This window comes from Callospermophilus lateralis, unplaced genomic scaffold, assembly GCF_048772815.1.
Source record: "Callospermophilus lateralis isolate mCalLat2 unplaced genomic scaffold, mCalLat2.hap1 Scaffold_550, whole genome shotgun sequence".
Taxonomy (NCBI): domain Eukaryota; kingdom Metazoa; phylum Chordata; class Mammalia; order Rodentia; family Sciuridae; genus Callospermophilus; species Callospermophilus lateralis.
Window position 1 is genome coordinate 764,301 of NW_027514478.1, and position 24,842 is coordinate 789,142.

The 24,842-nt window shown below is 37.0% G+C and overlaps 1 protein-coding gene across 1 annotated transcript; it reads left to right on the forward strand.

Moving 5' to 3' along the window:
- The first annotated feature begins 1,011 nt into the window (after positions 1-1,011).
- Positions 1,012-23,691, forward strand: LOC143389209 (uncharacterized protein C8orf34-like). The gene is made up of 3 exons (XM_076842416.2): positions 1,012-1,145; positions 7,404-7,576; positions 23,650-23,691. Exons 1-3 carry the CDS (start codon positions 1,032-1,034, stop codon positions 23,675-23,677), a joined length of 315 nt encoding a protein of 104 aa, XP_076698531.1. The 5' UTR covers positions 1,012-1,031; the 3' UTR covers positions 23,678-23,691.
- The last annotated feature ends 1,151 nt before the right edge of the window (positions 23,692-24,842 follow it).

Sequence of the window (24,842 nt, forward strand, 5' to 3'; positions counted from 1 at the left end):
GGGTGTCGGGCCTCTGCCAAGAAAAGTCTGAATCAGGACCAGCCTGGACACCAGCAGGGAGGTTTTGTATTGCATGACCTTGTGCCATCCCCACAGTTTAACCACACTGGGACCTGCACAGCCATCCCTGTTGTTAGGCCAGGTGGATGACCTAGCTGCACATCCACTGTGAGATGCTCCCTGCCCACGGAGATCCCATGGGTTGTTGTAAGCAAGTCTGTGAAGCCTGATAATGGCCTGTGCCCCTCCACCTCCCCTGGATTCTGTCCTTCAACAACCTCACGTGGCTGGACAAGGAGAGCCTGGCCAAGCTGGGCAGTTTGAGCATCCTGTGCCTCAGCCACAACTCCATCAGCCACATCACCAAAGGCGCCTTCAAGGGACTCAAGAACCTGCGCATCTTGTATGGCATTCACTGTGGGAGTGACCAAGCGATGGGGTCCTGGGCAGGAGAGCAGAAGAGGGCAGAGCCGGCCCCTAAAGGCCAGTGCAGTGCCAGAACCTTGAGCAACTGGTGACCAACGAGCATGCAGGAGGGGTGTGGTCTTAGTCAAGAACAGGGACACAGCACAGTTTGGGAACAGGAACCTTTATGACCAGAGATCAGCCATCTTCTGAAAAGCTTGCCACGCTGATGGAAGCCCTCAGGTGGGATTATGCCATGTCTAGAGAACCAAGCAGACCACAGCACTGAGGCCCCAGAGTGAGTGTGCTGTCTCTTGATCTCTTGCAGAGACCCCGTCCTTGGTGGTACCCTTGGAAGACCTCGTGGTGTCTGTGGGGGAGATGGTGGCCCTCCAGTGCAATGACTGGCAGCCCCTCCCCCCGCATCACCTGGCTCAAGGGGAACTGCCTCCTGAGCCTCACCGACAGGCACCACTTCACCTCCGACAACCAGCTGCTGGTGGTCCAGAACGTGGTGGTGGAGGACGCGGGCCAGTACACCTGCGAGATGTCCAACACCCTGGGCACGGAGCCCGCTCACAGCCAGCTGAGCATCTTGCCCACGCCTGGCTGCAGGAAGGACCACCATGGCATCTTCACCATTACCGTGGTGTGCAGCATTGTTCTTATGTCGCTGGTGTGGGTGTGCATCATCTACCAAACCAGGAAGAAGAGCGAGGAGTACAGTGTCACCAACACAGGTGAGCACGGTGGCCGTTCATTTCCAGGGCAGGAGAAGCCAGGTCCACACTCTTCAAGAGCTCTCATGCTCTGGGAACACCAGGACCTCTGGGAATGTGGTTCTGGAGAACTGAACCCTTGGTCTTGCGGACACTGGGTTCATAGTCAGGGCAGAGCCAGAAATGGAGCTGCCTTGGGGCTAGGGCTGGGGCTCAGTGGTAGTGCACTTGCCTGGCATGAGTGAGGCACTGGGTTTGATCCTCAGCATAGCATATAAATAGATAAACTAAAGGTCTATTGACAAGTAAAAAAAAAAAAAAGAACTTCCTGCTGATGTCCTCCTCATAAACGGAGGTGGATTGTCCTTGAAGCATCACAGTGCTGTGGATTTATTAGTTCTGTCTCCCTTCCTGTCACTCTTCCCTGTCTTTTGTGGTCTCACATGCTTTTGACCTGGGCTCAGGTTCAGCTCGGGTCTGGGAGGGCCTCCTACCTGCACCAACTCCTGGTCTCTGCGCAGACTCGATGGCTGTTGCCAGGGGATCCTGTTCGGGGCCTGACAGTGAATGCGCATCTGCATCTGTTGTCACCGCAATCCTAAATATTTCATTGTCTTATCTCCTTGAAGATGAAACTATTATGCCACCAGATGTTCCAAGCTACCTCTCTTCTCAGGGGACCCTTTCTGACTGGTGAGAAACCTCAATCAGGACTGAGGGTGGCCATTGGGCCAACAAGCACATCGAGAGCAACAGTAAGGCCTCTGACACAGTGAGATGGAGCTCTATCTAGGTGACTGTCCTCCGTAGGTGGAGATGGCCTCTAGCTCCCTATTCAGGTGTCTGGCGTTAGGTAGGAGGGAGCATCAGGTGAACGAGGCAGCTGCTGGCCCAGGCCTCTGTTGTTCAGCTCAGTCCTGGTCTGTGCAAGCTCTGCAGAGGTTTCAACATCCTGTCTCTCCAGAAGGTCACCATCTGGGCTTAGCAGTAAGCCTCCCAGTTCGATAAGTTAGGATCACTGTCAGAAACAGCTGAAGGGAAAGAGGAGTGTGTCTCTTAGTTACTATTTATGGTACAGTAAACCTGAGCAAGAATTTTCCAGAATAATAAGCAACATAGGGGGTTTTAGTATCTGTTCACCAGGGCTGTTTTGAGGTTAAATTTCTAATAGTTCAGAAAACTCTTAACCCTGCATGGTACCTAATTGTTGGGGTTTTTCTTTTTTCTTTTTTTTTCCTCTGATCACAGTAGCGTGACTACAGTCACTAAGTACAAGATTAGCTTAATCTGGGGCATGTGAGCAAGAGGGACCCCATCTCCACTAATGGTGTGGCATGTGCCCAGCCTTTTCTGTGAAGGTCTTTTGGGAAGGGGCGTTTGCAGGCCGGGGGCAGGACCCCCACTTGGGTGCAGGTGGGTGGCCTGTTCTGTGGGGGTGTCTCTGACCTGGCCCATCTCTCCTTCAGAACCCAGTGGCCCTCTTGGGTGCAGTGACTGCAATGCTGATGTGGACAGTTACTCCAAGGAACAGGCCCCCCACCCTCAGCCCACATGCAGGGACAGCACACAGCCAAGTGCACTATGTGGCCAGGATCCCAGCCAGGGCGACCAAGGAGTCTCTCCACATCATCCTCGCAGTGGGGCCAGGGACAGGTCCCTCTACCCCAGCAAACAATAGAATGCCGACATCCTTGAGGAAGCCGGCGGTGTCCCTAGATGGAAAAGGTGATCCCTTACTGTCCTCCTGGCCTCCCTGGCAGCTACACTAGCTGCCACAGCTGGTCATGCTGGAACTTGGCTCTCACGGCCTTCTCTTTCCCCAGGGGGCTTTGCCTGTACTCTATAGTGAGGCTGTGTGACGCGGACCCCGCAGACCTTCAGCCCTGCCCTGTGTGCCCTTCAGGCAGCACGGAGCTCCCAGACGCCTCCTTGGCCTTTCCTGCAGGTTGCTGTTTCCTTGGAGGGGGGTTAGGAATAGTTCTGGTGCCTTAGTGCATGGTGGGAATTTAGAGACAAAAAAGACATTTGTTTCCTGGGGTTCCTGGTGGGTTAGGAAGGACGGGGAGTCCTTGGTGTTGTGTGCTCTTCGCAGTTACATTTAGCCTGCGTTGGTGGCTCCTGCAATGTGTCTTTGCCATGAGGGGCTTTTCCCTGGAGGCTTGCTTCTTTGAGGGATGAAGTGAAGGTTGCTAATCCACCACAAGACATGAGTTAGGACGGTAGGCCTTTCTCCCTTCTCTGAAGCTCACTTTTTCTTAAAAGCAAATGTCATCTTGTCCATGTCGCCGGATTGTTAGCTGAGGCTTTTTATTAAGGCAAAGGCTGCTGGTGTTGGTACCTGTGGATTTTTCAATAGTGACGTTTTAATTCTGCCAATATAATAGTACATTGGGGGTAAAAAAGATCAAGTTCTCACCTTCCAGGGCTAGCTCATGTCTACTGAGGAGCCTGAGCAGGCCCATCCATGCCCTCCCTTCACATAGACGGGACTGGGTGTGGACTACATAAGATTTAGCCCTAGACCTGGGTGTGTTTGCACTTTTGAGACCTGTAGCTAACTGTCTTGTGAGTGCCAATGTGTAATTCACTGAAAATTACATTGAAACAAATAAGGTCCTTAAAAAAATCTCAAAGTACATTTCTTTAGCCAAAAAGCTGAAGGGAGATATTAGCCAAATGGCTACCTATGTCATATGTTCCTGTCAGAGGTCATCATTGTTCCAGAGGTCATCATTGATCCATTGTTTTGTCCTCAACAGTTAACTGATATATGTTACTTCCACAAAATATGTGAATTTGCTGCTTCTGAGAGGCAATGTGAAAGAGGAAGTATTACTTTCATGTACAAATTTATTTATTTATAGAAATTTTTGTACAATGTACATTGAAAATGTAAAATATTGAAGTGTCTAACAAACGGCACTGAAGTGTCTTTAATAAAGGTTCATTTATAAGTGTTGAGCAAATGGCAGGAATGAAAATTGGGATATATGGTGTCCGTAGGGAGACAACAAATGGCTTCTTTTGGCTAGAAAATGTATGTGCAAAGCAGGTTTGCAGGTTAGAATCATGCAACTTATTCAGTAAATATTTATTAAGCATTTGCTAGACACTTAAGCATAGGATACCATGGTAAGCATGATAGAAAAGTTCTCTTAGGGAAACTGTTAGTCTATTAGGGCAGGGATATTAGTTAAGAGCTATGATAAGGACCACATGGTAAGATCTAGATCAAGTTTCAAGATAAATTGTCTTTGAGGAAATACTGTTTAAGCTGAAACCTGATGGTTGAATACATATCACCTAAGCACTGCTTGGAAAACAGTCTACCTTCTCTAATACTCTAATGTCCAAATCCTGTTAACCAAATTGTGCATTATGTGTTCAGTTGTCAATACAAATGAGTTACTGGTACTCTAAGCAATTGAAATTGGCATGAAAAAGAAGTATATTTTCCATTCTTGGTCTAGAAGATACCATGCCAAATATAGCATGACATTTCTTCATTTATAAATGCAAAAAAAGATAATGATTTTAAACATCTTACAACAGCAATTTGTTTCTTCACTCAAGCTTAAACAAATTTTGATAGAATAAGTTCAGTTTTTAACATAATATATGTCACTTGGATGGTAAAATAGCATCCAATTATATGTTCAGTATCTGATGAGAGTCCAGAGGTAGGATGGTATATATTTTAAGTTGTGGGTTTCTGTAGCAAGATTTGCCAACTGGAGTATATAATGAAATATGTAATGAGATAAGCCTAATGGATTTACAGGAAAAGTAGAATTGATGAAGAGGTCTAGGCTCAATAGAAAAAAAGATGAAAGGTCAGAGAATTGCTGATAGAGTGTGCAAAAAGGGAGCTGCCCAAAAACTGAAGAGAAGACAATGAGTGACAAACATCACCAAAGAAAGTGGGTAAGGAATGAGGTACTGAAATATAAAGCATCAGAAAAGGGATAGTTTGGGGGATGGCAGGTTTTAGGGTGTGGCCATAGGAGTAGATGGATGAAAGAAATGGAGAAAAGCAAGTAACTGTGATTGTATCTTGACATGGGTGGAAGATGGTGAGGTTTAGTGGTGCTGTCAAAGCTTTAAGTCATGTGTGAATATTTTCAAAAATCTGAAAATTACCCCAGTTGGGGATCAAATGGGAAGTAAATTTCAGTAACAGGGTATATGCAAGAATCTGATTTAATAATCAGCCTACAATCCCCTATAGAAGGAGGAACAAGGAATTGCTTAGAAGTGATGGAATGCAGACAGGATGCAGCTCTGGCTTAATCAAAAAGAGGTGGCCATACTTCAGGCAAGGACTTGTGAGCCTGGGGTGGACAGATTGAGTATGAGGTGGAGTTCAGTGGAATAAAATGGGAAGAAATAGCTAGGGGCTCAAAAGAACAAAGATTTGGAAACACAAGTCCTTGGTTGAGAATAATAGAAATGGAAAAGGAACTGCACAGGCTCAGGCTAATGAAAATGGTGATTAAAGCCAGGGATAAAGGTCTTGATGGTAGTTGATTTTCAAACTCTTTCTAGAGCTTGAATGTTAAAATGTTTCCCTATTGATGCAGACAGGAGTACTCAGCTCTATAAGCCAGACAATGATCTCTGCCCAGTGGCCCAGGTTCGATCCTCAGCACCACATACAAACAAAGATGTTGTGTCCGCCGAGAACTAAAAAATAAATATTAAAAAATTCTCTCTCTTTCTCCCTCCCCCACTCTCTCTCTCTCCCACTCTCTCTTTAAAAAAAAAGTTACACACTCTTATTAAATATTTTTTAAGAGAGAGTGAGAGAGGAGAGAGAGAGAGACAGAGAGAGAGAGAATTTTTTTAATATTTATTTTTTTTAGTTCTCGGCGGACACAACATCTTTGTTTGTATGTGGTGCTGAGGATCGAACCCAGGCCGCACGCATGCCAGGCGAGCGCGCTACCGCCTGAGCCACATCCCCAGCCCACACACTCTTATTAAAGTACATCTACTATGTTTCATAGGCTAAAACAGTATTTAGGTATCCAACTACCTTTTATTACTTATTCACACTTGGAGAAATTATTATCAAATATTATCTACATCATTCCTTATATGCTTCTTTTGAAATTATATTTGATAAATTCTTATCAAATATTATCTACATTATTTTTTATATGCTGCTTTTGAAATTATATTTATCTACACATTGTATTACATATATGATATTATTATTTTTGTTGTATCATGTATTGGATTTATATATTTGTGAATTGTAAAGACTCAGAACACAAGATCTACATTTTCAAAATTGTTCAAGACACTTCTAATACTAAAACTTATCATTAGACATAATTTAAATAAAGCATGTGTTTCTGAGATCAAACTATTTTCAAAATCACCAGATTATATTTATCATAAAATGTTGAAAAGACATGGAAATACCAAATCAAAAGTTTAAGATCACCCTCAATTCTTCCCTTCAAATAAAACCTTTATAAAACTTTGGTTTTACTCAATGTTTTGCCTAGTAAAGAGCAGCTTTTTGCACATACTAAGAATCAATGGACATTAGAAAATGAATGAATGATGGGTGTCAATCCATGTGAATTCTAAACGAAAATTAGATCAATGTATATGTATTTCTTTTTAACTTGTCCTTTTTTCACTTAAAATATCCCTAGCAATTACATATATTCAGTATCTTCATGCAACACAATTTTTATAGCTGAATCATGTTCAAGTCATTCAATTGAATGAGTTACCTCATTTTAAATCTATGAGAAGAGATTAACATTTTTTGAATTAGTATGACATACCTCTACTGGATCTTTAAAAGTCCAGGAGTCTTCACAATTGGAGATGATGTGTCCATCTGGCCCTATTGCCTCTTCACTTTGTCTGTTGACCCCAACCCAATTTCTTCCAGAGAAATTATGTACTATTTCCAGGAGTGACACCACGCTCTCAATTTGTGGGCCCTAAAGCACCCTCCTCCTTCCACCAGGAATGCTAGTCCTACTCCTCATCTGAGAACACATGTGTAACCTTCCAAATCCAAATCCAAGATTTTACTACTAAATCCTGTATCACAGTGATCCTCAGGAATCAGCATAAACCACACAGAACAAGAAGTTGAGTAGAGATGAGGAGAACTGAAGTTTTAGGTCAATTCAGGAGAAAGAAAAGAACATTTTGGTTTGAGTGAGCAGCCAACCCTCTAGACAGGGTTATTTTCCTGTTGTCCATGAACAAGAAAAAGCCATCTAAAGCAGCACATTCTTTTCTTCTCTTAAGGAAACAATGGAATTCAGTTCCTCTCTTCTGAGGCCCCCAGTGATTGGAGAATGGATTGGTAGAGAAGAAAACGATGCTGATCCACTAGCTGCTGGAATTCTGCAGCCCCCAGTTTCAAGAAGTAAAAATGACCAATGGGAAAGTGAAGACAGTGGCTCTAGCCCTGCAGGAAGGTAAGCAGAGATGCCTTCCGGGATTCTATGACTAAAAGATGAATGGAAAATAAACCCAAGTGCAGGATTTTGATGAGATACCTCATAGTAATTTTATATAGAAAAACTGGTAAGCTTTGTGTGGGATAAAACATTTAGCTAGATTTAATTTTACCATGATATGTGTGTGTGTGTGTGTGTGTGTGTGTGTGTGTGTATGCTTCAAAACATCACATCACACATAATAAGTACATAGTTTTACATGTCAACTTAGAGTGTCATTAGGCTTGCTCTTGGTTTGGGTGTTTTTCTTCACATCTAGGTGGTTACCATCTTTTTGCTACTAAAACCAAAAGGGAAAATAGTTTCAAGGTTATAAGCTGTTAGTCAAGACCAACTATAACACTGGGCAGCAAGTGGCTGGCTGTTAAGACTTGGAGAGGGGATTCCTGAGGTATTAGAATGATGTAATTCATCATCAGGAAGAAAAAAACTTAAATGCATAATATAGTGTAAGAAGTAGATTAAATGTGAAATATAAGAAAATAGAAATCTTGCTTTAGAACTATTTAGGTTTATAGTTGAAAACTATGATTCAATATAATTATCCATAATATTTAATTTTTAAAACTATTCTAAACTTGCAAGTACATATAACTCTTACTCAGAGCCCTGATGCCCAAATGGTGGCAGATTTGCCTTAAGCATCCTTATTCTGGTACAAGTGGAGTAATGTTGAAATGTCCAGATCATATTTATTAGGTAGAGCATATTCAAGATTATCTTGTTTTTGTTGTTGTTGTTTTTGTAATATCATTTTGAGAGTGCAACTCAAAGTAAAATGAAAACTTCAAGGAAGTTGAGGTGGAAAGCATTATGGGAAGCGTGGCTGACACGAAATTGAGAAAACATTTAAATATTCATAATTAAAATGTACCAGAAACTTGTAATAGGAACTTTCTATGTCATTATCTGACCACCACAAAAACCTTGCTCCTATGCATAAATCAGCCACACTAAATTTGTATTGCCTCTGTTAAATTTAGCAGCAGCCCATAAATACTTTTTTCCTCAAAGAGAAAACCATTTTCTACATGTAATAGCTTTCAGAGTTTCTTTGCTTTGACTTATAACTTGGGTGGAGGGAAAGAAGTTCAAAATACTCATTAATGTGCTTCAGACATATATAAAATTGATTCTATTTCCATGAGAAATAACTTTTAAATAATATAAATAGTTGAAGTGTCTTATGTAAGGAGGAGAAAAACATTTTTAAAAATCCATTTATCTTCTTCTGTGAAACGCCAGATCAATTTCACCTATCAATGAGGGTAATTTTATTTTTAATATAAGACTTATAACACCCACTAGACCTTTATCTTTATTCATTGGTAGATATTTAGTTCTTAAATGTAAAATAGAGAAATGTCAGCTTTCATTTTATTTTTATTTAATCATAATAATAATCATGGCTATCTCACTGCTTCTATGTTCTTCCTTGCTTCAGTGAGGAAGCTCTTATTCTCTTTGGAATGCTGAATAAAGGGGAATCCTAATTGAATCATTTTCTGCAATCCTAATTGAATACCTTCCTCTGAAACTCATTATTACTAGTAGTAGTATTAGGGATTGAAACCAGGGGTGCTTATCCACTGAGGCTCATCCCCATTCTTCTTTTATTTATTTATTTTTTTAAAATTTTGAGACAGGGTCTCCTGAAGTGGCTCAGGGCCTTATTAAGTTACTGAGGTTGGCTTTGAACTTGCAACCCTCCTGTCTCAGCCTCCTGAGTCATTGAGATTACAGGCATGCAGTCTATGAAGAGCTTTCAAATATTTGTCTTGGAAAGTTGCTTTCACTTTTATTTTTCTTTGTGTTTAAGTTATGGGTTCAGACATACTTATGAATATAAGAAAGTGGTGAAATTCTACCTTGATGTTCCATTAGAGCAGAAAAAATATCTGAAATACATGTAGAGAACAGTGGTAAATTCTGTTAGAAACTACATTTCTCCCTTTTTTCTAATTCAAGACAGAATTCCTATGTTTTTGCTACCAGCTCACACAGAATTCAGCTTGATTTGGATGAATAAGAAAGTGATGTAGATAACTTTTTAATGGATGTAGAGTCTGTACCTATAATATTAGTCTTTCCCCTTAAATAGTAATGAACATGTACAATAATTTAGCCTTATTAAACATTAGCAGGCTGAATGATATTCTAGACTCCTCAAAGAAAATTTGATTTTCAAGCCTGACTTCATCCATTTTTCTTTCTCCCACTGGGGCTTGCATATGGTTGTTGTCGATAAGCTTCTGTTAAAGGAGTGATGGAGGTAAGGACTGTTACTAGACATCTGCAAGGTAAAACTTATTCACCAGCTTATTAACTTATTGTCTATCTTTAGTTGTTGCCCATATCCCTTGCACATTTTTTCCTACATCTATTGTTCATATTTTTCTCTGAATTGTTGTTATTACAATACTCCATATTTAGCAAGTAGCCAACTTTCCCTTTCATGCAGAATGATAGAAACATAACAGGCTGAATTGTCACTCTTAAAGAGAATTAAATAGATGTTATACTAAACCTTGAGAGTCTTATGGGTAGAAACTTACCTGAAATATTTTCCTAGAGAATTTTTTAAAATAATGTATTTCAATTAAACTTTTTTCCTTAGCCCCCCTCCCCCAAGTATGGCATTGTACAAAAAGGTTCAACAATTTTGAAATGTGTAACTGACACCTCTAATGGTTCAGTGCTGGTTAAAGTGAAGGCAGTTGCAAGGGTACTATGGGGAAACTAACAGAAAAGAACAGGAGACACTAATATGACATCCATGACCCCTAGCCAGTCTCTGGATGGGACTTAAGAGCTCTGTAAATCTCTTAAATTCCATGCAAAATTTTGTATTTTGTGTTGATGGACTTTTTCCACCTATTCTTTCTTTGACTTTCAAATTCATAATTGAGAGAGCTTTAAAAAAAGAAATTAAAAAACCCCTAAACAAGAGAAGAAAGGGTGTTTATAAAAGTGAGGGGGATGTGTTGGGGAATGCTTCAAGACTTCCTGTGTTTGTCAGATACCACCTATTACAGACAAGCTGTAGCTTGTCTGGACAGTTAGTCGGAAAGCATATATACCTACTGCACATGAAGAGTTATAAAAAATAATCACATGTTAACAAAAATAAATGTAAACAAAAATTTTCATAATCTTATATAATCTTACTTTAAACCATCTTAATTAGACATTGCAATAGCTATGTAATGAATTTCCTAAAATAACTTGTTAAATCTTAATGTTAATTTGTAAATAGGCTCATCAAGCCTTGAAAACCTAATGAGGCTCCTTTGAAGCTGAACCACCTTACTAAAACAAGAATAATATCCATAAATATTATAGATCTGGTGAAATGGCTTTGTAACTTAGCACTGCTATTTGATTTTAAACATGCCATATAATTAATCTAAATCTTATTATTTAAAAATATAGGTTAAATGTCTCTATAGAAACTAAATTTTCTTCCTGTTAAGAAGTTTCCCTTTCTTTAAAGTTCAAAATGACTTCTGATATGCCAGTGAATAAAGCTAGGAAATGCTCCCTTTCCAGAGAAATAGACCAGGCAACTTACAAATGTGTGACATAAATTTAAGAGGTATTAGGTCATATGATGGGAAATGAAGCAGGATAAGAAGAACAAAGCAGATCAAAGAGAGGGTACTCTTTTACATGCAAAGACCGAGAGCAAAGAAATTGCCCTACTACTGTCATATTTTGATTATTGTGGACATCATACAAAAAATGTAAAAAACAACAAAGAAAAGTCAAACTTAAGTAATTTAGATATACTCTAACATGAAAATTTTAAGGGTATAAAATATTGATTAATAGTGGTAAATCTGTCAAAGAAATCCAAAAGAGAAGCCTTAATATCCAAAATATACAAAATTTGTACCTCATGACTAATAAATTTGTTTTAAAACTAGAAATATAAAGCACACACTTATTCCAGAATATCAATGAATTTATTTTCATATGGCTTAAAATTTATTTTAAGGTGTTTAGCAATACATTAATTTATTTGAGTAGAAAACCATGTTATTTTGCAAAACACAGTACTAGTTATCCATAGACTTCATGTGTGTTAAGCAACATTTGAGGCTTACTCCATATCTAGGTCTTCCAGACCTGTGCTATATTAATGTCAACACCATGTGTTTTCATGAGATTAAAAAAATACTTGCTTCAACCCTCCTGAAATCATCTTGATAATTGCAGGTTGATGCATAGAAGTTATGCATTTATAATCTAACTTTTATTCTTCATCTTCAACATTACTATCTATGTGTTTTTTTTTCTTCTTTTTAGTATCAATCTTCCTATTTACCTGGATTTTCTTATCTCTCATGTTGAAGACATATGGATCCCTTTAATTTTGAATTTATTTAATGTGTTTGTAAGAGGGAAAAAAGTAGTTCAAAAAGAAAAAAGTCAACTTGCTAAATATTTATTGAACATTAATAGCAGATAATGTGCTAGATACTGGGTAAGAGTAATGTGAAAGAAAAAAAATACTGTATTCAAAACATTTGCTTCTTTAACATTCAGGAAATGAGAAAGAAAGAGGGAAAGAAAGTAAGGAAAAGAAAAAGAAGAGTCTTACTTCTGCAATTCAGCTCCCACACTGCTAGGCACATAATAAGCATTTAATAAGTGAACATTCACTAAATTGATTATAAAACATAGTATTTAGCTTTTTTAAGCTCTTCTACATAAAAACCTAAGTACAACAGCTAAGCATGAAACTTTATGATCTCTTCAACTCCCTGGGCTTTAATATGAAGGCAGCCACTTAATTTCTAATTGTAGTTAAGAAAAGAGATAGATTCTTTCTCAAATGCCATGAAGGTGCACTCTACAAGCTCAAGAGTTAGTTCTCGAGAGACATCATCCAGATTTCTACCACACAGAGACAATGGGCCAGATTAAATGAATTTTACCAATCTGTGCTCAGGGACAGAGCATGATGCAGAGTGGAGCAAGGTTGGAAACACGGGAGAGACTGGAGACAGGAGGTGGGATATGTGGAGGAGCTGGAAGGGGTTTCACCAGAACTGATAGGCCCACGAGGGCTGAGGTAGGGGAGGTTGGCCACTAAATTTAAACTTTTATGTTTTCATTTAATCCAGTTTTGAAGTTACCCTTCTAAACCAAAGCAAAATGATTCTTTGAATATATTAACACCAAATGGAAATATTGACTGCTGCTTTTTTTCATAAGGTCTCCCAAAATGTTCCCTTTCTTGTTATGTTGGAAGCCATGCAAATCTTCAGGATGCCACCTGGTGTTCTTTGAACACATAATCTATTAAATTACCACTTAGAGACTGCTCTGTGCATTCTATCTTGATTCACTTTATCTTTTTTTATAATCAACTTTTTAATTTATATATGACAGTGGAATGCATTACAATTCTTATTACACATATATAGCACAGTTTTTCATTTCTCTGATTGTATACAAAGCATATTCACACCAATTCGTGTCTTCATACATGTACTTTGCATAATAACATCCATCACATTTCACCATTGTTTCTAACCTCCTATTGCCTCCTTTCCCCTCCCACCCCTCTGCCCTATCTAGAATTTGTCTATTCCTCCAATGCTTCCTCTCCCTATCCCACTATGATCAGCTTCCTTATATCAGAGAAAACATTCAACATTTGGTTTCTTGGGATTGGCTAACTTCACTTAGCATAATCTTCTCTAACTCCATCCATTTACCTGAAAATGCAATGATTTTATTCTCTTTTATTGCTGAGTAATATTCCGTTTTGTACGTATGCCACATTTTTTAATCCATTCATCTACTGAAGGGTATTTAATTTGGTTCCACAGTTTAGCTATTGTGAATTGTGCTGATGTAACATTGATGTGGCTGTGTCCCTTTAGTATACTGTTTTTAAGTCCTTTGGGAATAGACTGAGGAGAGGGATAGCTGGGTCAAATTGTGGTTTCATTCCCAATTTTCCAAGAAATCTCCATATTACTTTCCATATTGGCTATACCAGTTTGCAGTCCCACCAGCAGTGTATGAGTGTATCATTTTTTCCCACATCCTCACCAACACTTATTGTTCTTTGTCTTCACAATAGCTGACATTCTGACTGGAATGAGATGAAATCTAAGATTTGCTTTATCTTTATGAAAGCATTATTATTATCCTTATTGTAGCAATGAGGAAACCAAGTCCCAGAGTGTTTGTTTCTCTGTTCCAAGGTTGGTTACCGGACTCTCTTGGTCCAAATTCTGTGCCCTTAAATGATTTACAGCCTCTCTCTGCACAAGAGTTCCAGGACTGAGAGCTGGAAAAGGGAGGGCCAGATGAAGGCTCTGAGAACCCTTAGATGCTCTTCGAAAGACCTCAGTCCTCTCTTCCTTTTATTTCACTCAACACTGCTCTCTGCATTCTGGCTGCCCACAACATTGTGCTCTCGTGCTCTCTCACTCTCTCTCTCTCTCTCTCTCTCTCTTATTAATTATTTAATTAAATCTTAATTAGGTATATATGATAGCAGAACACATTTTGATTCATTGTATATAATTGCATCACAACTTTTCATTTCTCTGGTTGTACACAATATAGCGTTGCACCTTATATGCAGTCATACATGCACTTAGGGTAGTGATGTCCATCTCATTCCAACATCTTTCCTTCCCCCATACCCCCACCCTACCCCACCTTCCCCTGTGCCCAAAGTTTCTCCATTTTTCTCATGCTCTCCCCTCCATTATGCATCAGCATCCACTCATCAGAGAGAACATTTGGCCTTTAGTTTTTTGGGATTGGCTTATTTTGCTTAGCATGATATTCTCCAACTTCATCCATTTACCTGCAAATGCCATTATTTTATTTTTTAATGCTGAGTACTATTCCGTTGTGTATATATATACCACACTTTATCCATTCATCTATTGAAGGACATCTAGATTAGTTCCATAGTTCAGCTATTGTGAATTGAGCTGCTGTAAACATTAATGTGGCCACATTACCATAGTATGCCATTTGTAAGTCCTTTGGGTATAAGCCAAGAGTGGGATACCTGGTGAAATGCTGGTTCCATTCCAAGTTTTCTAAGGAATCTCCAAACTGCTTTCCAGTTTGGTAGCACCAATGTGCAGTCCCACCAGCAATGTATGAGTGTGTCTTTTTTTCCACATCCTCACCAACACTGTTGTTTGTATTCTTGATAACTGCCATTCTGACTGGCGCGAGATGAAATCTTAGAGTAGTTTTGATTTCCATTTCTCTAGCTGCTAGAGATGTTAAACTTTTTTATATATTTATTGATCAATTATGTATCATCTTCTGAGAAGTGTCTGTTCAGCTCTTTAGCTCATTTATTGATTGGGTTGTTTGCTTTTTTGAGTTCTGATCCTGGAGATTAATGCTCTATCAGACTTGCATGTGGCAAAAATTTGCTCCCAAAAGGTAGGCTCCCTATTCACCTTGTTGATTGTTTCTTTTGCTGAGAAGAAGGTTTTTATTTTGAGGCTATTTTCTTGTAATTATGCTATTTTTTGCTTCTTTGATCTTCAGCCTGTGGGGCCAGAGAAGAGGCAGGACCAGTCTTTGCTTCTCTGCTGCTTACAGATTTTGATCTATCAATTTACCTGCCACACCACCACCCCTCAAAAAAATTCTCCCTAGAATTGTGGCTTCCAGAATATCATGTTTTCAGCCTGATCTTCATCCACATGTTCTTGAAGCCATGCTTGACCATCCCCTGGTCTTTTCCCCTTCCCACTTAGGCACTTTCCCTAAATCCTTATCTTCCTGGTGAAATCAATATAAACATCAGTGATTCTTTCCCAAATCTGATCCCTCCTTTCCTTCACCTGCTCTTTATTATTGGTTTTGAATTCCACCTTGTCTGACCCACTCATTCGCTCTATCATATCCTGGACCCTCTCATTATCATTATCTGCCATTGCTATTGTCAATTTTAGGTATCTCACCCTCTCTCAGCCTTTGTCCTTGTTCATTCCTTCTGGCACCCAACTTTTGAGTGTGCCAAGTTTCCATCCTGATAATTTTTGATTGTGTTAAATTTCCATTGCTCCTGACCCACCACCTGGTTCCTTGTTTTTCTCCTTATTCAGCTTTTGTCCATGGCCCACTATTGTAGTCAGTCTCTTAAAGATACCTTCAACTCACTAGACTCTCGTTTCCTTTGTCTTAGTTTCCTTTTAACAATCCAATTCTTCTTTCTGTGGTGAAACCAGCAAAGGCTGGAGAACCTGTGGCTCCACTGGCTGGCGTCACTGAACTCATGACCTCCCAAATGCAGGTGCACGCTGGAGCTGCTTGGCAAAGTTGTTGCCAGTGGCTGAAGAATCCACATATCCACTTTCCTCAGAAATGATTTCACGTCTTCACTTCTCTCCTCAAATCCCAAACTCTTCTCCTCCTCTTCTTCTCTAATGATGATGCTGCTTTCTGTTTCATGGAGGAAATAGGTTCAAAGACTCTTCCTCCACAATCACCCTCCCAGCACCATGGGTGGGCTTATTTCACCTGTGCCCAAATGGGTGCAGCCCACACTCCCACCCAAAACAAGCCCCTCACTTAGTTCTAGATGCGTAGTCTCAGCCACTATGCAAGCTGCTTATTCCCTGTGTCTGCCTCTATTCTCTCTGCTAGATCATTCCCATCACCATAAAACTCTGATGGGATGCCTCTCTACAAAAGGAAGCCTCCTTCCTGGCCACAGCTGTCAATGCTCTGTTTTTCATTGTTCTTACAGCCAGGCTCCTCACTGCCATTATTTTCTGTTCACTATCCCCCTCTACTTGTAATCTTTTCCCAAAAGAATTTTATTTCCACCATCTGTTGAAACCACCTTTATCAATGTCAACCAGAAGGCTTTTAATGTCTCCCATTGTCATTCCAATGACTTAACTTCTGCCTTCTGAAATTCCAGCATCAAGACTCATCAATGCTCATCAAGGCTCAGCCCCCACCTAACAGCAGCATTTGGGAACCTATCAATTGTGTGTTCTGATGTGTTCCTCACAGTCCTTATCTGTAATTATGAAATTCAAGCTGCTCAGAAAACTGAAATGGTTTTCATAACTCATGACAGCAAAACCAGATCTGAACACCGTAGATTCTTTATTTAACCTACTCAGTGGTGATGCTGATACATAACGACATAGAGAACTACTGTAATTGATAGCAAAGTCAAGCCTCAGACCCTCCTTGGAGGTGTCACATAAAATACAGTTTATGCAGCTGAGCACATCCAGCCCCAAGGAATCTAGAAAAACAGTTATGGACCTGGAGTAGAAATCTAAGATTACATTCAGGAAGATAAATTTATTTGTAACTAGGCATGTTTTGATCATATATTAGCTTTACAAAACAATGTTATTTTATGGGAATGAAAATAAACATTGGCGTTATGTTTATTTGTATCAAATAACATCTTTAAGATAGTATATATCTTAATTTTGCATAAAACATGTAATTTCTAGTTATTGTATATAATTTAGGTAGATAATAATAAATAAACTTGTCAGAATCTTCATAAAACACCTGCTTCAAACAGTATTACTTGGAGAATTATTATTTATTAATAAAGGGGAAAATATCTATAGAACTATAATTGAATTTTTGCATAAAAACAAAGTAATTTTATTAAGCATATGATATTATTCAATAAAATATTTTGTTGTCATTTAAGTTTACAGTATAAAATGCAAAATCAAAATGAGAACTTCAGTTGCTCTATTCAACAAGCATATTAATCTAGCTACTTTCCATAGTGCTACAAATATTAGCCCTTTTAAGTTGTCAAATTGTCTATATAATAGGCAATACTATAATCTACATTACAGACAATGAAAGCAAGAAAAGAAATCTTGTATATATAGAATATCTTTTCATATGTCTTAGTGAAGCATATTTATATTTTGCTCCTGTATAAATTTCTCTTATTTATTCATTTATTGTGGCATAAGGGATTGAACCCAGGGCCTTGTGCATGCTAGGCAAATGCTGTACCACTGAAATACACCCCTAACTCCCCAACACATAGGTAGTTTTTAAATTGAGCCTCACTTTGGAAAATCATGTTTTCAAAAGAAGAAAATGAAATTTTATTTTAGAGAGTTAGCCATCTGTAACACAATGTGTTTTTAATTCAGTGATATCAGTTTTTCCATATAAATATTTTAAATAATTTCTGATTTTTTTTGTGACAAGATACTACTATATTTAACTGGAAAGAGAAAAATAATGTAATACTTTGAAAGCTTCACATAAGTTTTACATATAAAATATGGAGTCCCAGGGAGAAAAAGAAATGTTCTAAAAATAGTTTTTTTCTAAATCACATATCTTGATTTAAAGTGTCAATGGTAGTAAAGTACTTTCATTATAATAAATGATGCATGTCTCCATATTTATACTTCAGAGGTGTTACATAGTCAATAATGGTAGGTTCAAAATGGTTCCTGGTATAATAACTGCTTTAGTTCCACCATTAGGGAAACTGTATAGTGGCATTTTTACTACATGCAATTAATAATATTTCTTTTTTTTTTTGCATTTTAAAGCAATTAACTCTTTCTCCTTCCCTCTAAATCATTAGTGTTGTAGATGTGCCAGATGTAGTCACAGTATCTACATTCAACTTCCATTCAACATTCAATAAACATTTACTGAGCATTTATGTGCTAGGCTGGGTTTGGTCCCAGGGATATAAAAATAAAATAATAATTGTCTGTTTGCAGGAAATTTGCACTCAAAGCACTCAAACTAAAAATGTAAATACATCACTCTAGTGGTGTTTTCTACCTGCAATAATTGGGCTAACACCCACTTGCATATAAAGGTGACATTTAATCCAGAAGTGAGGGACAGTGATCAGAGAATGTGTCTTAGACATGCTGATGCCCCTGGTTAGTCCTGAAGGACAAGTAGGAATAAGATTATTGGGTGTCGTGTTGTCATTACTCCTGTAGGTTTGTTCACAGAGATATGGGCTCTTCTGTGACGGGTCCTCTGTTTTGGTCAGTAACAGTGAGGGGGGATGAGACCAAGGGATTCTTAAATGAGACACAGGTTACTTCTCAGTGCTGGTATCTCCTACATCTCAACTGCTCTGTTATGACATTTCTTGTTTTCCAACTAGAGGATTGGGTTTTGGAGAATATGTAATGATAAGCAATTCATAATTGTCCTTTGTTAATTCTTTTTTTTTTCATTTAGACAGTTTAGTCTGTGTACTGAGCAAGTTTAATATTTCAGTTTGGACTTTCTCTTTGTAATTCCACACATCTCAGCATAGGTTTGTGGTGGAATAATAATGTTGGTTTCTAAGTTATAAAGTTTCCCTGTGATGTACATTTTCTTAGTTTTGAAACTGTTTGTAGAGTAACATGCAAAATACAAATGTTAAGTTCTTGAAAATTTATGTGATATCAAATTTTAGGTCATAGGACTATTGTAAGATGCAAGAGAGACATTTGGTATTTCAAATATCTTCTTGAATCTATGATATGTTGTAGAATGAGTATGCTAAAACTTATGTGTTTTTAAGGGTTTAACTTGTTATGTATATCAGGCTATAACTGGCTAAAATTTAATTTATCATGCATGGGAAGCACTCTGTAAACCTTATGAGGTAATGCATAAGTCAAAGGTATAATTATTACCTAATATTAATATAAACAATGATTATTCCTCAATAAAATAGGTTGATATAAAGGGAAACATTTTTTACTTGTACTAGTAGATATTAGTAAAAGTGGTGATTCTTATTTCAGCCATGAAAATATCTAGCATTGTTAATATATTATTGATTAATAGTTAATTACTCAGTTGTTTAATTGTATATATGTGGATTTCTTTTTTAACTGTTTTAGGTATATGAAAATATTATATATGGCATCTATAATTTTTAAAATAGAATAAGTGTTCTCTGTAAGATTGTTTTAAATACTGTCTATAAATGCATAGTACAAAAGTAGGTTAATGTAATATTAATGCTACCTATCAGGTAATAAAATAGCCAAACTTGTAGAATTTTAATACACAACAGTTTTAAACACCTTGGAAATTGATTCTGTAATTATGAGACATTGAATAATATATCTGACATGTAACATCAAACCATGTAGTTCTCAACCACAAATGCAAAACATTATTAAATATTTATGTTGGCAATTAATGGCCACAATGAGTAAAATATTTTACTAAGAATTTTTCTTAAAAATTATTAAAATCTAGACAGGCATGGTGGTGCATGCCCATAATCCCAGTGATTCAAGAGGCTGAGGTAGGACAATCACAAGTTCAAAGACATCCTCAGCAACTTAGAAAGACCCTAAGCAACTTAGTGAGACCTTATCTCAAACTATAAAAAAAATAGAAAGGGCTAGGGATGTGGCTCAGTGGTTAAGTGCCTCTGGGTTCAATGCCTGGTACCAATTTTTAAAAAAAGATGTATTGAAATCAGTTTTTTTTGAAAATATGGTGAAAAGGTGTCATGATAGAAAAAAAGTAATTTATAAAAATTATATTTATTCCATTCTTCTTAAAGAAAATTTTGAGGGGCTTTATTAGTTTAAAAGATTTTTCAGTTTGTAAATATGAGCCCATTTTTATTACATTGCATGAATTTATCATCTTATTTTAGTTGAAACTCAAATAGCTATTATGTGTTTGATTTTTTCCATGTGATTTATTCTGATTTTTATTCATTTTTTAAATCCTCAGAATTATATTTGACAGATAACTAGCTTTCTACAGATTTTATTATGAAAGATTACTTGTAAAAATTTTTAGGCTTTCTTATAATTGGTGCTGAGGCATATATCTAATAGTCACATTCCAGAGATGTGTAAAAATTAAAACATTAGTCATGCTTTATGCTTTCCATCCTTAGCTCATAATTATATAAAACTAAAATTATATTGCCAACCCAAATAAAGTTATTACAAACAGATATCACTTGTTTTAAAATGAGTAATCATGAACAGTTTATAATTATACTGATTATTTTGCTGAATGTCGTCATTGAATTTCTGTAACCTCAATATCATGCCAAATTTTGTAAAATAAAAACTTAATTTGTTAGAGGGACTCAGTACCTTAAGGCATTCTTTTGGCAAATTGTTTTACATCCTGATCAACCTTCTAGAAAAAGGATATTCACTGTTGTTTTTTTTAAATCAAAGACCCCTGAAAACAAAAAGCTCCCCATCCTTGCAAATTAAGAACACACGTTTTACCTAGTGAAAAATGAATGCTTTTTCTCAATGATATCAAAATACAAAAAGGAAGGGGACCCTAAATGTTTTCTGAAAAATTATCTATGTATGTATGTATGTATCTATCTATCTATGTGTGTATCTATCTATCTACGTATCTATCTATCTATCTGTCTATAATTTAAGGTATATAGAACACTCTGAAATACAGAGTACCATACAAATGCACTTTTGTCAATTTTTTTTTCTTTTGAGTATTGATGAATAGAACTCTCGGGATGACAAAAAATTGTCACTTTAAAATGAGGATTAAAAGATTCTTGACAAAAGTCTGAAAATTTTAAAAAATTAAATCTGTGTATCCTTCAATATTGTCCATAAGATTGCTTAAAATACTATATGTAAAGTTATTCAATACAATACAAAAATGATTTAATATAGAATTAGTACATAGTGGAGAATAACATACCCCAACATGTGTTGTTTTAAGATATAACAATTTTTTTAAGAACCACTGAAGTTAGTGCTCTAAATCTCAGATACTGATAAAATAACTTCCCAATTACCTCAATCTGAGTAGGTCTCATCTTGAAATATATGATATTCTAAAAAATTCCAGTAATTATTGTGACTGTTGATGACCACAGTTAACCAGATTATTGAAAATCTACACATGTATTTTTTTTTTACTTTTCACTAAATCAATCTGCATAGTTGAAAAAAATAGGACTTTATGATGATGTATGAAAACATCTTTCACATGCTAAATACTGTTTTATCCTGGTAAGCCTGTGTTTTACAGTAACAGTCCTGTGAAATGTTCCTCACTACACAGTTTTCACTTATGTTTCTGAATCCTAACTTCAGCTGTTTTTTGTGCCATCTCTGCCTGCACAAATTCCAAATGAGTGCAGGTTGAAGTGTGGCCTTTGAGGAGCTGAACATGGCCCTGTGTTTGCCTTGCTATAATCCAATGATGACATTTGAGAAAATCCATTCAAACACATTCATTCAGCAAGTATAATGCACCTGGACTGAATCTTCTAAATCTATGAGGCAAAATACATCTTTTTTTTTCCTTTAAAAATTAATTACCAGGGCTGGGGTTGTGGCTCAGAGGTAGAGCATTTGCCTAGCATGCGTGAGGCACTGGATTTGATCCTCAGCTCCACACAAATATAAAATGTGTCCACCTATAACTAAAAAAATAAATATTAAAAAATTAATTCTCAGGTATCTCATTATAATGACAGGAAACTAATACATATCCTGCATCTCCAAGAGTTTCTTCTGCAAAACACACATGATTGTTATCCATCCTCTGGTCACTGACTTCAACTCTGAACTCAACTGCTTACTATATGATATTGACCAAGTTAATTACATATATTTGCCTTGGGTTTCCCATCTATAAAATACAAATAATAATATCTATTGCATGGTGTTGCTCTTAGGAATAAATAAGTTCATAAGGATTCAAACTTAAATAACTGCCTGTCACCTAGCACAATACTCTATTATCATTTATAATTATAACCACTTGAGGTCACAATTTTCTATTCACAAGAAAAAAAATCCTTGTTTTTAAGTTGGCAAAGTTCTATACAAGCCAGTCTCTCTACTTCTCATTAAAAGAAAACATATTTGACCTTGAACCATCAAGAACTGAAAAGCAGGAACCAATCCAAGTTAAAGCAAAATGCAGGAATGAACCAGATCCATGACATGAATCTTTCATTTATTGAAAATTTAAGATGGCAGCATTTAAAAAGATTTCATGTGACTCCTAAAGGTTCAAAATTCTCTGTAATTTTTTCCCCCTGTGGTCCAGGACTGGTCAAGCATGAAGTTTCCTGGAAGCTTCTTAGTTTTCTTTTGCCCACACCATCCCACCTCAGTGCCTGGGAATAAGTTAGCATCCAGCCACCATGGTGAGATCCATGTAATACAATAATGCAGCCAGTGGAAAAGTTAAGAACCCATCAAGTCCTGAAGATATTTTCTTGTGTTTCAGCATCTATTCGGTAACATTTTGTTATCGAGTGTTATGGGAACCCAAACAATGTTCTAAGCCACGTGCCAAATGCAGTTCAAGTTCCTAAGATGTTATAAGTAATAGTAAATGCATTTACTAAGTTTTTGAAAGTTTTTTATTCTCTATAATGTGAAAAAATATTTTCACGATCATTAGATTAGTCAGAGTTTATTTAAGTGCATATTTGTGCACAATGTACTATTTAAGCTAGAAGAATTACTGTAGACTCAGAACATAAATCTCTAAAACTAAACATAGAAGATAATATGGATTTTCCTTTTTAGACTGTCAAAAGGCCTGCACATTTTCTGGTTTTATTTTTCTTCTTCTTCTCCTCCTTTCTTAAAGAAAACCTTCCTTGGTTTTGCTTCAAACTATTATATTTGGTTGTTGACATATTTTCAACTTGAGTTCGAACTTCATTATTTAGATGGGAATATCCAGAAATCATTTGCAGAGAATTATAATACATGAACATTAAAACATTCCAGTGATCCTTTGCAAATCTCCTACAAAGGAACTTTTAGTTATATTTTTAGTACACATATTGAAGGGGAGTGTCTCTAATATGCTTTTGGTCATCTCTTCATTTGCATTAATATAAGCAAAAATTTCCTATTCCCTAGAATAATAAACAACAACAAAAAAACCTTCAGGGGTCCAGAGATCTAACAGTCAGATGTATCACTGCCATGCTGGGTACTTTGTGTTGGGGGGCATATGTGATACTATTTTTTGACAAAAAATAGTATAATATATGTTATTCTATGTTGCAGATGTTGGGGAAGAATCCTGAAGCTATAATACACACCATGAAGGAGTTGGAACATCCTCTGAGGTATTTATAGTCAAGTAAGAAATACAGTATGCAGTGTGTGTGTGTGTGTGTGTGTGTGTGTAGACACATATATACAAATATAATAGAAAGTAACCAATGTGATTCTGCAATCTGTACACATGGTAAAAATGGGAGTTCATAGCCCACTTGAATCAAATGTATTAAATATGATGTGTCAACAGCATTGTAATGTTTTGAACAACCAATAAAAAAAACAAATATATTAGAAAGTTTTACAGACTACAACTTGAGAGTGTGAATTAGATTGATGGAGACAGGTAGTTAATGTCTGTGCAAGAAGGAAAGAATCGGAGAAAAGGAAAATAAAGTAACATTTATTAGGCAGTGCAGTAACTATGATTTCACATGGCTCATCTCATTTATTTTGCATATCGACTCTGCATAGTCAGTATTATTTTTGATATGAGTTGAAAGAGATTTGAACCAAGGTCAGTATATTCCAAAACACCAGATTTTGTGCACTATGATACATTAACTCACCATGCCTCACTCTTTGAAATTAGTTATAAAAACTATTTAAATTTTTTTTTTTGCTAATCCTAACATCTGTGTCAGCTCACGGAACTTTTTTTATATGTGATATTTTCTCTTGTGGTTCTCATTTTTCTATCTGCTTTGCATTCTGGCAAAATTTAATGATATTCTACATGCCTATAATCCCAGCAACTCAGGAGTTGCTGAGGCAGGAGGATCAAGAGTTCAAAGCTAGCCTCTGCAACTAAGGGATGCACTTAGCAACTCAATGAGACCCTGTATCTAAATAAAATGCAAAAAAGGGCTGAGGTTCTGGCTCAATGGTTAAGCACCCCTGGGTTCAATCCCTGGTAGCAAAAAAAAATTTTTTAATTATATTCTGGTCATTTATAGATGATACATCATAGGAAGTCTGGATTATGTTGTCTTCCTATAAAGGATATTCTGTTTTATGTGTCATGCAGGCTAATTACTGGTGAATTGTTTTGATCATATTATATTTGGTATTATTATTATTATTATTATTATTATTATTATTATTATTATTTGGTACCAGAGATTGAACTCAGGGTACTCAAGTACTGAGCCACATCCCCAGACCTATTTTGTATTTTGAGAGACAGGGTCTTACTGTCC

Excerpts from the sequence above, each read along its gene's own strand:
- LOC143389209 (XM_076842416.2), top strand. The coding sequence starts at position 1,032 with ATGGCATCTTCACCATTACCGTGGTGTGCAGCATTGTTCTTATGTCGC. Across the intron at positions 1,146-7,403 it reads GTACAGTGTCACCAACACAG|GAAACAATGGAATTCAGTTC; the intron begins GTGAGCACGGTG and ends TCTTCTCTTAAG. Across the intron at positions 7,577-23,649 it reads GGCTCTAGCCCTGCAGGAAG|ATGTTGGGGAAGAATCCTGA; the intron begins GTAAGCAGAGAT and ends TCTATGTTGCAG.